Genomic DNA, 15,795 nt, shown 5'->3' on the forward strand with positions numbered 1-15,795 from the left:
GAAAAAGGCAAGCAGCAGAGTTAAAAGATGAGGTGCTCAGGGATCAGTGCCACAACAGAGGACAGTGGCACCTCGGCTGCCAGCTCTGTTGTACCCACTAGGAATGAGGGCAAGAACGGGGAACAGCCATTAGGTGGCAACAACTTCAAATTGCTTCCTGTCCCTCCTGCCTCTGACCCACTGACCCAAAACAACCCACAGAACATACAGGCAGATTTAGCACAGTTCAAAGCAAGCACAGCCCTTCCTTCCCACACCAGTGTGCTTTTTAAGCAAACAGAGGGCCATGAAAAATCCTTCCCTTGGAAGAGACCTGTGTCTGGGAGCCCATTTTGGACAGCTCTTGCACAGTGCCATGGCAGGAGAATGTCACCTGTGCTCACCATGGAACAGAAACACCTTCCTCCAGAAAATTAATGAGGTGATTCTTTAGAAGAGCAATGAGGACTGATCTTGATGATATGTCTGCATCTTGGTTCAAAAGATCTTAAAAGATTTACCTGTATCCGATAAAGCTGTTTATAAACTTCTGGAATTTTTTACATGCTGATAAACCATGATTACTGGAATCCAGCAACTTCATTTCTTTTATATTTCTTTTCATGTCTTTTATATGTGTTTCTCTTTTTCTGTCTATATTTTTCCATAAATTCTTAGTAGGAAATTTGAACTTTAAAGGCTTGTTTGGAATATATTCTTCTCTATAAATCAAAATAAAAGTCTAGATTTTAAAGACAGAAATTCAGTATCATAAAATTATAGAATGGCTTGGAAGGGATCTTAAAAATTACCCAGTTCCAACCTCCCCATGTTTAAGTATTTTGTACTTAATAGGATTGTCTCTACCACACACAAACAAAAAAAAATCCAAATGTTATTTAACCTGAATTTTTTTCCTTTTCCCATAACTGCTTATAAAGGAGACAGCTACCACATATTTTCTTCACCACACAGGCTCTTTTTTACATTAGACAGCATCAGTTTTGCTTTAACAGAAGCAGCAAGCAAAACCACTCATAAAACTGCCTTCCTGCCAGTGATGTCATGGTCTAACATAACCTATGCTGGGAAGGGTGTCCTTTGCTTAGGCTGATAGAAGACATCTACAGGATTGTGCAAAATAACTATACACTGACATATACAAGGATATGCACAAAGGAAAGAAAATAATCTTGCAAATAGCATCAACAGAAGTACAGGTATTTATAAAAAAAAGCTGACCAATTCCTGAAGGTCATTACCTACTTTAAAACTCAAAGGTGAAAATGAAGGGGCACAGACTTGGTGGACTATGACACAAGAGAAAGCAAATTCTGCTATTAGAGCAGAAAGTGTTCATTTGACACAGAGATGATAGACTGATTGCAGAGTGACAGTTGTTATCCAGCCACCAGAAGGAATTGCCATTCTGCTAAGTAACATTTTCAGTATGAACAAATTTCCATAAGAATAAAATTTTCAAATGTGTATTCAAGCATAAAATAGCTTGGATAAAATATTAATCCTACAGGTGAAAAGTGCTTCCAAAGCTCTTTTCACAGGGAATCACCTCTCTGCAGGTGGGCAACACACAAAAATCTGTGTAATGTGTTATTTATTTTTACCACAGACACTGTCTAAGAGGGTGATTGGAATTCATGGAAATATCCAAGCAAGAAAGCTTGCAGCTCATAGTGTGCATTATAAGCAGTTGCTGCTTTCCTCCCTGCTTCACCAGGAAGACAGAATATTTCTAAAGCTTAATACAGAGCAGTACAAAGATTATGTTACATATATAAAATATAAAATAACACAAGGTCTAGTTTCTCCTTGGTCTATGGAAAGAAAATATAGAGTCATCAACTTGGTCATCAACACAGCTGCCAAATTGTTTTGTGAAGCCTGTATTTTTAAAGAAAAGAGGAATACTGCACAGCAATAGACATCCTATGGAGCTAACACCAGCTTGGTGGCTCACCTCCATCCTCACCTGCTATCAGCTCCAACACATGAACTTAATCAGTGCAGAACAGCTCTCAAATACACAGGGTCAGCTCCTCCCAACCTTTAGGGACAGAAAACACTAAAGAGAAGTGAGGTAGTGCACTGGAATATCTAATCAGCTGATCACACAGAATCAATTAGGTTGGAAGAGACCTCTGAGATGACTGTTCACCACCTAAAAAGCACACAAGCAGTCTGTAGTTCAAAAGGCAGAAAAAGGAACACCAGGGAATGGCTTGAATATGTGCAGATCTGCTTTACACAGTGTTAGAAAAGACTCATCCTGTAAGCAGAGGTTCAGGAATCTGTCTCCCCCCTGGAATAACTCTCAAGAAGGGGAATGCTGGATTCCAAACCCTCCCTGTACTGAGGCTAACACCAAAGGACTAGGCTACCTCTCAATTACACACAATTACAGTTCCTCCATCAGCCCACCAGGAAGTTATCTGCAGGAAGCTCTGCAAAGTGATTGCTGAGGAAATCCCTCACATGTCCATAACAATCAAAACAAAGGCAGTGGAGCAACATTTCTCTTCATTCCAGGTGCTACTTCAGTTCTAAAAAATTACTTTTAGCCTGCCATGTAGTTTGAACACTTCAAGTCCAACATTAATTTTGAGATAGAGCCTTCAGCCCAAACCAGAGCAGATCCCAGAGTTTACTGAGCACATGCACCTAAACCCCAATATTTCAAATACACAAAGCTAAAATATGCATCATCTCCAGCACTGCATTTTTTTCAAAGTTTGCCATAAGTAAGAGTAAATATTTGGAATTCAACATGCTGAAGACAGTATTGGTCTTTTCTCCAAATATCAACTACCCAAACAGCTGCCTGGCTACCTTACAAGACACTCTTTTACCAGCTGCAGTTCTCAGATTTTACATCTTAGATGGTATTTCAACCTACCAGAACTACTGGGCCTATTGATAAAGTTTCAAAGTCAACACACTGATCTTCTGAGCTGAAACAGCGAGTGAACAAGGATTTCCTAATAAAAGACAGACCCCATCTTAGTGCTGTAAAGCAACTGCCAAATCTACACAGCATTATGAGAAAGAGGGTATTAAAGTTATAATCAAACTCATTATATAATTTAACATGTAATAGAGCCAACAATGCTAAAGCTGTATCAGTAGCCTTTTTCCTCACACACTGAGATGTTCCAGACCACAGGAAAACTACAAGCATTGCTAAATAGAGCATATTTATATAAATACTCTTAGAGGTAGTTCAAAGAGTCCAGAGTAAAAAGTTTAAGAGAGCACTATAACTGCAGAGAGAAATGGGGGATATTAAAAAAAAAACAAAACCCAAAACAAAAACGAGGAAGCTGGCAAAAAATGTTTCATTAGAATATGGGACTTCTCACCTGCAGATTGCTTATAAAAATGTCTAAGCAAGGTACCTGAGATAAAAATCAATTGTCAACAGGCTTTGAATTGCTACATGGAGGTCAAAATCCTCCTGCAAAATTCCTGTGATACAGAGTTGGGAAGGTCAAACCTCTTTAACATTTTCCTTGTTAAAAAAAGAAAGAAAGAACCATAGCATTTCTTTAGTCAAGGAATTCAGTTCTAGTTGTGTGACAATATGCAGAGCAATAATTAAGAAATTCTAGTTTCCAAGCAACCCCCTATGCTAAAAGAGACTGAAAATATCCTAACAAAAAAATCAGCCAGCAGTACCACCACCAAATATAGAGAAATGCCTTTTCTGATTAAGCTAAATAGTTCCAAAAAGAGGAAATCTTCTGGAAAATGAAAAAGGTAGTTATCAGAATTGCAAAAATAAATTTAACCAAGGAAAATGTTTACACATGAAGCTTCCAGCAACAAAAGTAAGTCACAAGGAACAGTAAAATTTTACACATAGGCATCTGTAAAACAAGAGAAGTCTCTAGAAAAACAGACTTCCAGCATTATTCTGGACAATTTACAGAGGCAAATCCAAATCGTTGATTTGTTGATTCCTGCATGGCACTCAGACTTCCACTGTAGAAAGAGAATCCTCTGTAAACTGTCATCAAAAAAGCATGCAAGCTCAGATCCCAAAACACAGCTGTTAACATTTGAAGGTCCCCACCAGAGCAGTGGGTTGAAGACATGCTGCTAAGGATTCTTCAGGCTCAGATGCTTTGTAAAATTCTAGCTCTCCCATTTTATCTGTACGTTAGCTTCTCTTCTGCAGAAAGGTTTGAAAGATTGCTCCTCAGCTCTTACAGGCATTTCCTCCCTCCAACACACCCACATCCTCACTGCAGAGGAAAGTGTTCCTCATTGGATAAATGAATGCTAAAGGAAAATAACTTTGCAGAATTATTGGCTTATTTCACTATATTGCATACATGCAAATACCATTAGAGAATGGCTACTTCCAATACCATCTCTCCAATGCCAAGAGCTCTTTAGCAATAGTTTATATGGCAAAAGTATTACAGTGAAGGGGATTACATTTTATTTACCTTGATGAGTCATTGTGACAGGTTCTTCACTGGATACATTGTTGTAAATGACCACAGCTGTGGCATTATGTGAAGCTGCCCGCAGTATTTTCTCTTTGAATGTACAATTTCCTCTCTGTAGTAAAGCAATCCACTGCTTGGTGTTTGGTGGCACCTGGAAACGTGTTCGAGGGTCACAGCCCAGACGATCTGCAACTGAAATGGGAAACAAATTTACACAGGCATAACAAAGAAAAAAAGAAAAATCCTAATTCCAAACTGCTGAAGTACTTAAATGTTATGCACTAGGAAGCCACTATTCTCTTGTGAAGAAAGTCTAAAGATAACCATATTCTTATGAAAATAAGATTTTAAAAAAAGAAGTCTCATGCATTGAAAGCTGTGACTATGTGCCCAAGAATTAGGCTCACTAACACAAGCTATTTTTAACTCCAGTGCAGCTAGAATAATGAATTCACATTCAAATCAATACCTGCCTAGAGGCTGAAAAACATTAGAATATGGTTCATCTGCTATAGGCATTTACAAAACAGCTGTTTATCAGTCATTCTGGGGAGTACAAGTCTTTTTTTTCTTCCTAATGCAGCCACAAAGATCACTGCAGTGGGAAGTACAACTAAACAAAGCAGGTTGTGAAAACAAGATTTCAGAGTTATCTGCCATGTGCAGGCTACTGTAAGAAAGGACAACATTAAAAGCTGATCTTGTAAAACCCCAGCTGCCAACATCAGCTTTTTACATATGCACATTTTGTCTACAAGGAAATGTATTCAAATTCATAGAGAAACAAATGGGTTTGCAAACACAGTGCACTTGTCAGCTAAACAGGTATAGATGGTATAAAGGAAGAGTAACAGAAATGGCAAATGCCAGATGTCTGAATTCAACAGTGTGCAAAGCTCTTTTGTCCCTTCTGATGGTGTAACATATCCTGGAACAACCCAAAGCCACAGAGCTGTGTACAAAAGACACAAAACCCAAGGCAGAAGGAACTTCCCAGCAGCTGAAACCAATGAAAGACAGATCTGTCTGCACAACTGCAAACACAGTTTAGTCTGACACACTGGTCATATCATTAAAGGATTTTCATTTAGAGCCAACAATAGTTTATAATGCAAATATATTTATCCTTTTGAATGCCAAGAGTATAATAATCTTTGGCTACTAAAAATAGTTGGGATAAACAGTGATTTTTTTTCCAAGACAAAAAACCAATCTATTTGCATAATAGCTCAGAAAACATTACAGTTCTGCAATGTAAGAGCAAATAAGAGCAAAAGTCTCCCATAATTTTTTTCCTTTTCAAGAAGTGAGTTCAGCACAACTATGAGATTTCAGCAAAATAATCTACCACCAAAAAATATATTAGCTGGAAACAAAAGGTCTTTTTAAACACTCTCAGTTTAACATAGCTGAGGTTAAAATCTGTAACAAAGGAGATTCAAAGAGCTAAAGATGTTTTCTGAAACAAAGAAAATCTTCTGCCTGCCTGAAGAAAGCTAGTGCAGATGAATCTATACTGTGCAGACACACAGGAAGTCATTGCATCTCTTAATTTGGACAAGAAGTGCCTCTCCCTGTTCCCCTGGAAGGAGGGTGGGGAGCCAGATACCAGCACATCCTTTTCACAATTGTTTTTCAAGCCTGTATTAGACATCTCAGACATGGAGGGCTATTTGCTGTATTTTTGTTTCATCCAGGCATCAGGGAAAATCTGAAATACAGATGCCTGAAGCCAAGTTTTATAGAGTGTTTTCTTCCATTACCCTGACATCATTACTCCAATCCTTGTGGAAACTGCTAGCTAGCACTGATCCACACGTGTTTTGCAGCACTGGTGATGGCCATCACAAACACCAACAATCACACAAGGGCAAATTAATGCCCACTGCACTTTTGCAGCTTGTCTCTGTAATCTTAAACTTGAAAACAGTATGTACTTTTGAAAGGAATTACAGTCCTTTTTGAAAACAAAGAATCACGACACAGCACGTGTGCCATCAACCTTTTGGCCCTCTGTTATGACAAAAACTGTTTAATGCACGACTCCCCCTTGCTCTGAACATTTCCACTCATAAACATGGAAGGGGGAAAGCACTAGCAGATTGTGATAGGAAGTTCCTAAAGCCTTGAAAGTGAAAAATCCCATCCTTCTCCCATGAAATCATGTTCAAGAATTTCAGGTATGATACATCTGTTGGAAAATACCATTTTCTAAATGGCCACAATTCCACAGAATCCCCTCAAACAGCCAAAAATAACTCTGAAAGTGGACACAAGGCAAACATAAATTTACCTAAAATATATGGGAATATTAAAAACAGCAATCCCAGATATTATGGACTGTTTCCTTCAGTACAATCATGATCAAAACTAAAATATGAAGTGAAAACGAAAATGGCCACAGTTGAGTTATTACAGTGAAAAAACCATAAAAGCAACAAAGAGCGCCTTGAATGAGGAAGAAGCATTCTGCAAATTCATACAGGCACCTTGAAATTTGTATGCTTGAAAATTTTTAGCTTAAAAAGCAACAGAAAAAGCTGTGAGAGATAACAGAAACTGCATTGGTGGGAAAAGCAGTACAAAATTTTCTACCACAGTAGAGATCAAAGTCTCTCTCAGCTGTGGACAGAGCTATGAAATGTTACTGGATAAAGGAAAAGAATTAGGAAACAAGATATTAAGAGATTAAAGCTTTCCAGATATAGACCAACAAACACCACTCAAATGCTTACAGCATGTTATTCCTGACGAGGTGTCTTCAGTATATCCTGATGAAAATTTAACAGCTGACAACATTAGCTCAGTACTATTTAAGTAATGCAAAAACACTGAGGAAAATTTGGTTGGTTTAGATAAATCTGAACTGTCTGCAAGTCACTTGAGATTTAATAAAAAGTCACAACCCACTTTTCTCTGCATTAGCATTCTATTACACCACACAAATGTTAAGTAATCTTTTCACTTTTAACTAAATAAAATTCAGAAACAATAGCGAAAAATGTGGGGTGTTCTGCTTGTCTTTTCAATAGACTGAAGATACTCCAGAAAGCATGGAAATCTTAAAATCACAGTCACCCTTCTAGAAGAGTGAGATGGTTACAAGAAAATATCCTCTGATAAGTTCAGGTGTCAGGGACATCAGTGGGCACTGGAGGGGACACACACAAACAGGGTCAGCCAGAATCACCTCTGCCACTCCCCTCTACCCTGCCCTCGATGATCTGCTATCCAAAGTTCAGCTGGAATCAACAACACACGGGCTGCAAGCATTACCTGGATGATCACAGAATTGTTCGGGCTGGAAAAGACCTTTAGATCATCGAGTCCAAGCAGTAATCTGGCACTGTTGTGATCAACACTAAACCACGTTCCTGAGTAGCACATTTACAAGACTTTTAAATCCCTCCAGGTATGGTGACTCGACCACTGCCCTGGGCAGTCTGGTTCAGCACTTGACAATTCTTTTAGTGATGAAATTTTTCCCAATATTGAATCTAACTCCCTCCAGGCACAGCTTGAGGCAGTTTCCCCTCACTGTGCTACCTGGGAGAAGAGGCTGAACACCACCTGGCTCCACCCTCCTGTCAGGGAGCTTTAGTCAGCAAGATCCTCTCTGAACCTCCTTTTCTGCATCTCCCTCAGCCTCTCCTCATCAGACCTGTGCTTCAGCCCCTTCCCCAGCTCCTTTGTCCTTCTCTGCACATGTTCCACTATCTCAGTGGTTTTTTTTGCAGTGTGAGGCCCAAAACTGATGTTACTTGCAAGAATGAAAAGCAACTTCATATTAAATTATTCTAAAACAAATCACTTGCAAAGAGAAAGATATGATCAGAAGCTACTCATGGAAGCTCAGAGGATATAAGCATACAGAAAGCCATTTAAGTAAGTTTCCCTATAGGTGTGCTACTGTTCTGGCTTGTTTGAAATATAAACTATTTACCCTGCCTGTCTCTCTGTTTATCTATGCATCATGTGCTGGCAAAACCCCAATTTTCTGGTTTAGAAGGTTTAGAAGTGGCAGCCTGCTGGGTTAAAGAGCTATGTACAATGTTGTTGTAAATATCTCCCTTCCTAAAATAAGTCCCAACACCTCAGAAGAGCCTCTTTACAGAAGAATCAGCTGTGATTTAAGTACCTACCATTAGGCTCATGTTTGTTTTTGCTTTAGGAGAGCTTCAGTTTCTTTTGCAAAATACACAGGGCCACTCAATTTGTAGAACTGATGTTCTTTAAGCATTTTTTATAATTCAAGACCCCTTTCTGCTGAAGGACTAAGGTTTGTGAAAGCATTTTAGGGATTCATGGGAAAAAATAGTTAATGATGCATTGGATCCAACCAAGGTTCCTCAGCTACTGAAGAAGTAGTGGCAAGCTCACAGCACCTTCCTTTTCCAATTGCTTGACCATGTTTTAGCCTTCTCCCTATAGGAAGGGGAGCCATTTTGTGGAGCAAAAACGAAACAAAAAGGGCAGCTCCCAGCAGCTTTGTCACAAGTGCACACCTGTCTGAATGCAGACTGTCCCCTAGTTCTGACCTGTGCCTGGGTTTGCTCTTTCTCACACTGTGTTCCTGCTGCTGTTGCACAGCTTTGAACAAAACTGTGACACCCCCACTTCAGCCAAGGTGGCTGCACTGGCTGTTATCAGACTTTGTCCCCTTTTCACAGAAATATCCCACTCTCTGTGCATTAACCATTTGATTCCATGCAGGGCTTTTTTTCCTTTCTTTTTTTTTTTTTTTTTCCCTCAAAAGGTCAGATATCTTGCTATTGATTTCATCTTAGCTAATACTGTACTCTGTAAATCCAGCACCAGTTGCCAGAGCTGGTCTGTCTCAGCTACCCATACAGAAATCATTTTAAAGTCTGACCTTCAATCACTGTAATACAATAGCTGGAGAGACACCACCAGTATTTTGAGGGACAGCACATCAAGAGGCTTGTTGGTACAGAAACCACAGAGGAACACAGGAAGGTGCAGGGCCATGCAGGCTGCACCCCAAAGCATTCCCTCCCTACAGCTCTGCTGCCCAGGTAGGTGCTATGTGGAACACCTGACTGGTAAAACAAGACAGCTTTGTGCAACACATTAATTATAATCCTGTGATAAAATTTCCAGAAAAGGAATTCACCTGGGAAATTCACAGAGGCAACTCAGCAGTGCTGATGGATTATTTCAAGGAATGGTACTGGTTATTTTCTATCCCATTAGGGCTTAATACATGCAATGGACATATTTTCTTTCCATGCATTACTACTGGTATTACTATCAATATAGCCCTTATTCATGCCAGTCATAATTTTTACTTTATAAGGTGGTGCCATTGAATCAATGAGTTATGTACAGCAACATTTTCCTTTCAACAGCTCTTTCAGGTAATTGCTTTGACTAAAGCTGGCTTTAGTATGAAAAGAAACTCTTTGAATAAGAGGTAATCTGGTTTCAGGAGGAAGTTAAACAAAAGAAAATCACTGAAGCTTAGAAGAGTCCTATAATAGTTCAGATTTAATCTTGTTAGCTCAGTAAGTATTCTACAATTATGGCTATATACTCCAATATATAACCTCCACTTTTGCTATCAATTAATGACTGCTAATTAAGCTGAATACAAAGATCAATCACGAAGGACAGAAGCATGTTACAGGATCCTTCTTCCCCTACTCTACTGATATATTTGCTTGCTGCATTTTCATAAGCCATACTGGTTTGGATTCTGGGCCAGAATTTCTGTCTGAATGCTGTCTAAAGCTCCACACTTACCAGGAAACTGGCATTTCAAACCTTCTGTAGCTAAAACTTGTTCACACAACATGTTTATGAAGTGCCAGATGCTACAGAATGCTGTAGTTACAGCACTATGCACAAGATATACCTCCTTCCTAACACTGAGCCAATATTTCTTCCACACTTTCACCTTTTTCTAACATATGTTTTTCCTCACATTCCCAGTCTCCTTGCCAAGCCCCGACCCTTAAATCCCTTTGGAGAGCTCTCCTTTCTGTGAGCCCTTTCTCCAAAGCAGCTTTTGTACAACCACCACCTCCCTACAAGCCCTTTAGGCTCCATCCCTTTCCACCCCCTCCTCACCCACTCATTCCTGACCTACTGGCTCAGTGAATTTAACATTTCAAGTTTGACTCTGCTGCAATTTCCCTTCCTATCAGCTCCATTGCCAGTCCTGGTCATCCTGCCTGCTTCCCAAGCCAACCAAGGTGCACAAAACCTTCCCTCCCAGCAAGTCCTGCAAGGGGACTCTTCAGAGCCCACAAAATTGAATTTCCAGTCCTCACACTGGAATCCAAAAGCAATAACCCAGATTCAACAGCCACAAAGAGTCCTGCTCCCCATGGAGAACGTTTTTGAGGGAATTAAGCCACAAAGCACTGCAGTTTCTCCCAAGAACCATTAAGGTGAGTATTCAGTGGCTTCTAGCTTGGTTTGCCATGGCAAGGGGAATATCCATGACACTTAAAGGTCTGCACCACAACTGGGGTCAGGCACCCAGTAGCAAAGATGAGTAAAAGCACAGGTCACTGGAGTGGCACAGGGCTGAACACTTGCAGGGTGCATGTACAGACATCCAGGAGCACTCAGGCAGCTGCTGGGAGAGGACTGGGCTGAAAGGACCTGGAAGTGTTCAAGGCCAGGATGAACAAGGCTTTGACCAAACTGGTTGAGGAGGGTGTCCCTTCTCAAGCCAAGGGGCTTGGAACTAGACAATCTTTAAGGTCCTTTCCAACCCAAACCACTCTACGATTCTCTGAAAATGTCTGGTTACACAAAGTCACAAATAACAGAGTAAGGGACTGAGAAGTATTCTGGAACCTCACTAAAGGAATACTATAAACCTGAACTAAATTATAGAAAATCTGCATCAAGCTGTGAAGACACATTTCACTTTTATCCTTCCATGCACAACAAAAGGAGGGCTTTTTTGGAATCTGCAAGCATTCATGTGCAGCAATGGTTTAAAATGCTCTTCTAATCAAAAATTAAGTCACGACAAGAGATGAACAAGTTAGAGGAGGTAAGAAAAGCAACTCAAAGCAGAAGAACGGAAGAGAGATTAATAAAGAAACTATGCTGCTATCATGCATTTAATGTGCTTGGAAAAAAAACCCCACACAGCTGCTGAATGTACAGGCAGCAGCCAACTGTGACCAAGAGCTCGCTGGAGCTGCACTTTCACAAGTCACATTCACAGGCGGTCACGCCAGTTACTGCCACCCCACTCCCAGGGGAGCACTGCCTTTGAAAGCCCCTATCAATTTCATGCAAGCCCTATAAAAAGAACACAGAAAGGGTTTTAATACATGTATTAACATGACAAGGTTGAATTCCATTAGAGAAATCCTGCTAAAGAAACAGGAGAAGTGATTGCCTATCATGCTGCACAGAGATTTAAAGGATGGCTGACCACATGGAGCTGGCATCTTCAAAAAGCAGTACATAAAATATTAGGCATTCAAGAATAGAAGTCAAAACCACCACAAAACGCTTAAAATTACAAATTTTGTGCGGTCAGCAGCAGATCATTGGCCCTGAATCCTGAATTAGTAAACTCATTTCTTTCCCTGCAGGCAATGAGTAAGGGATGTGATAAGATGCCCCATTCCTGGAAGTGTTCAAGGCCAGGCTGAACAGGGCTTTGGGCAGCCTGGTCCAGTGGAAAGCATCTCTGCCCACAGCAGGGGAGTTGGAACTTTATCATCTTCAAAGTCCCTTCCAAACCAAACCATTCTGTGATTCTATGATTCTTCACAGAGCATGCAAAAAATGTGAAATTAAGGACACTTCAGCTCTAAAACAGTCCATGCCATCAAGGTGCTAACAGATCACCCACACTTGTGAAAATTTCAAAGATAGCCCATAAATGGGTGAATGCTTGACATCACAGCAGTTTCAAATTCAAGGTACCTTCAAATAAAGCTGCTAACAATTGTAGAGTCATTTTCTTCTGAGGATACATGAAAACTGGGGAACAGCATTTACTGCTCTAAGCAGTGGCTGGCAGCTACTCATGTTTAGAGCTATTAGAAAAAATTTTGCAAACAAGTTCACCAGCAATATTAACAGGCTGATTAAAAAAACATGAAAGCAATTACTTTCAGTAAGGCTGCATCATCTTTTATCAAATCTGAATATAAAAAAGCAGATGTTCAAGAACAGCTTAACTAAAAGCATAAAATATTCCAATCCTCCTTACTAAATGAAACGCTTTTAAACCACAGGCACATCAGCAAAATTCAAATAAAATGTAAATATATAACAATCTACACAGAACAATTGAGAGTATCTAAGAATAAGGAAAACAACTGCTGTTGTGCTTGCTTTAAGCTGTCTGTTATGAAACAGAAGAGCAAAACTGAATTTCCCCCAAAACTGATAACAGAGTTTTAACCACTGCACTATGTCAAACCATGTCAGGTCTGACATTTTCACACTTCCTGCTGTGCTTTCTTAAGAAAGTTATTCATCATAGTACTTAGCAGTAGGTATAAAAATACTGTTTATAGACTGCTCATAATTTTATTTAGCTCTTCTCATTATCAGCTGCTTGTGAAAATGCTGTCAAAGCCTCCCTCAGTGTTTAAATTGCACCTTAGTAAAGGCATATCAAAAGAAAGCAGAAAAAGTTACAGAGGCAGATTAAAAGAAATTAGTATCAGAAGTTTTTCCTGACAAATAACACAGCTCAAAACAAAAAAAAAAAGTGCTTTGATACCTTTAAAAACCTGTTAAAATACTACTTGCAGTAGCAGTGTGTTTACATGCCTAAAACTTTCAGGACAGACTCCTGATTTCAAGGGGGCTGTGTGGGGATGTGAAGAATATCAGGAAGCACAACGACTACAACATATTTAATGTTAGCTGATGGACAGGATTTGAAGTACAAATAAAAATCATTTTAGAGCAGACTTCCTCAACAACTTCTGCTTCCTCACCCTTCCTCCCCAAAATGTACTCCATAATATATTCTAGTTATATTTTGCAGAGCTTCATTGAGACTGGCAAGCACCTGCTGAGGCACAACCTGATCCATCCCGACCAGCAGCTGACAGAGGCTGCCTGGCAGAATGCATTTGCTCTGAAGAAGCATCAAAGTATTTTCCTGATCTTAAGATTTGGCAAATTCTCTAAAGCTTCTAATAACACAGTAGTTTTGTGCTATCAATTCTTCTAAAACACTCTTAGTATTCACCACTTAAGACTCTAGTTTTAACTGACTACAATATTTCACTTAATACATTATTCAGATGTTTACTGTCCAGGAGGCAGGTTGGGACCACTGTATTCCATCAAGTGGTCCATTTCTTCAAGATGGCAGTTTAGATAATGTCAAGAATGTATTTTCAAAATAAGATACTACTAAAACTACATCACTATTACTGAAGATACTGGTTTCACTTCAGGCAAAAATCATAACAATACTCTAAGCTGTTCAAATTACCATTCTCTATAAACCCCAGCATATATCAAAAGAAAAACTGATGGACAATGGCTTTGTTTAATTAAAAGAAAACTGATTTCGACACTCTAGCCAGTGTTCAGTACTGCAAGCAACCGCATTTCGGGCAGGCTATATAAGAGCAACAGCTTAGTAGCTTCAGTCCTTCAAAGCCTTGATGGGCAGCTTAAACAGTGTTTTTAGGAATTGCACACTGAAAACCTGTGACTTCATGCAGTTGCAAAGCTATCCAGATGCAGAGCGAGATGGCTATGCAGCTGTTCTGAGATTCAAGGCAACGCTGTAACCAAATACTGTCAACTATCGCTACACTCTCTGTAATTAGTTAAGGAATAACATCTTCACCGCTGAATGCACTAAATCTACTGGGATCCATGCTGGAAAGCACACTATGCTTTGCTGAGCCGATATTCAAGCCAACACTCTCAGATCACGGATTTATTTTATTTCCCTCTGGGCAAGCTCTTCCTCCTCGTCTGTCAGAGCTCTCTAGGAAAGCCTGCCGAGCCCAGGCAAGGACCAACCACCCGGCAGCGAGCGAGGGAAGCGTTACCTCCGTTGATAGGGACGGGAGTCACCAGCAGCCCCTTGACCTCCACCTTCGGGGAGTCCTGCCCGTAGCGGCCGCGGTCGATCCGCAGCAGCGTGGGGCCGCCGCGCTCGGGGCTCAGCACGGTCACGTTGATGAGCGCGGTGTAGTACGCCTGGCTGGCGTTGTCGGCGCCGGCCGGCCGGACCCGGCCGTGGCACAGCAGCAGCGGCAGCAGCAGCAGCACGGAGGAGCCGCCGTTCCAGTGCTGGCGAGCCCACCGCCAGCTCATCTTCGAGCCCAGGCGAGCCGACGGCCGTCACCGGTTGCCTCCGCCGCTCCCCCCCGGCAGCGTCGAGCCCCGCACGCCCGGGTGTGTCCTATCCCATCTGACAGCCCGGGAGCGGAGAGAGACCAAAAGCAGGCGGAGCGGGGAGGAGAGCACGGGCTCATGCCATGGGAGGAGCCAGGGGAGTCATGGCAGGTCCCAGCCGAGTCCGATCTGCCGCCGCGGCTCCCAGGGGAGGCTGCTCGGGGGAAGCCGAGCTCGGCCGGTCCCTCAGAGCGCCGCGCTCATACCGCCCGCCCGCCGCCGCGGGGGAGCTCCGGCCGGGCGAGGGGAGGGGAGGAGGCGGGGGCGGTGCCGTGGCCCCCTCCCCGCGCAGCCCCTCGCCAGCCCAGGGGAGGCTGCCGGCAGAAGCCGCAGCTGCCGCCTCAGTCGCGCTCGCGAACAGCCGCGGGGCTCGTCTCGGACTCGGCCCGCCGCGCCGCCTCGGTTCGCCTCGGGGCTCGTCGCCGCCTTAGTGCGGCAGGCAGCGCATTTCAATGCCCAGCCCGGCGTCTGCAGCCGGCAGCCGTCGCTTCATGCCCGATTCGCCCTGAGGGCGGCGGGGGCCCCGCACCGTCCCGCGGCTCCGCCACCGGCTCCGCGCCCGCGCCTCGACTGCAGCTCCGCGCTCTGCGCAGGCGCCGCACGCCCCGCCCCGCGCCACGAGGGCGAGAGGCGGAGCTTCGGCCTCCACCACGCCTTCTGGAGGCGGGGCCCGAACAAAGGGCGGGGCAATAGTGTATGATGTCATTGTGGGCGTGGCCAGACGGCGGTGGGAGCTGACGCGGGGGTGGCTGCGGTGACACCGGGCTGAGCGACACCGGGCTGTGGTGACACCGGGCTGTGGTGACACCGGGCTGCGGTGACACTGGGCTGCGGTGACACCGGGCTGCGGTGACACCGGGCTGCAGCGACACCGGGCTGCAGCCACCCGTGGCTCCCGAGGAGTTCGATCACAGCGTCCAGAACCACCTTCTGGAAAAGACCTCATCGAGTCCAACCTGTGACCAAACAC

The 15,795-nt window shown here is 42.6% G+C and overlaps 1 protein-coding gene across 4 annotated transcripts in view; it reads right to left on the reverse strand.

The window, feature by feature from the left end:
- The window catches only part of RNF130 (ring finger protein 130), a 55,279-nt gene extending 40,248 nt beyond the window's left edge, over nucleotides 1-15,031 (reverse strand). The window contains exons 1-3 of one of the 4 annotated variants that reach the window (XM_063168825.1): nucleotides 14,833-15,031; nucleotides 14,477-14,767; nucleotides 4,449-4,643 (exon numbers count right to left, since the gene is read on the reverse strand). In XM_063168825.1, the coding sequence (XP_063024895.1) occupies nucleotides 4,449-4,643; nucleotides 14,477-14,767; nucleotides 14,833-14,905 (559 nt within the window). In that variant the 5' untranslated portion in view covers nucleotides 14,906-15,031. Of the gene's footprint in view, nucleotides 1-4,448; nucleotides 4,644-14,476 lie in introns of all 4 variants that reach the window. The other 3 variants (XM_063168823.1, XM_063168822.1, XM_063168824.1) reach the window with 3 other exon arrangements.
- Nucleotides 15,032-15,795: the final 764 nt, after the last annotated feature.

This window comes from Melospiza melodia, chromosome 14 (genome assembly GCF_035770615.1).
Source record: "Melospiza melodia melodia isolate bMelMel2 chromosome 14, bMelMel2.pri, whole genome shotgun sequence".
NCBI lineage: Eukaryota > Metazoa > Chordata > Aves > Passeriformes > Passerellidae > Melospiza > Melospiza melodia.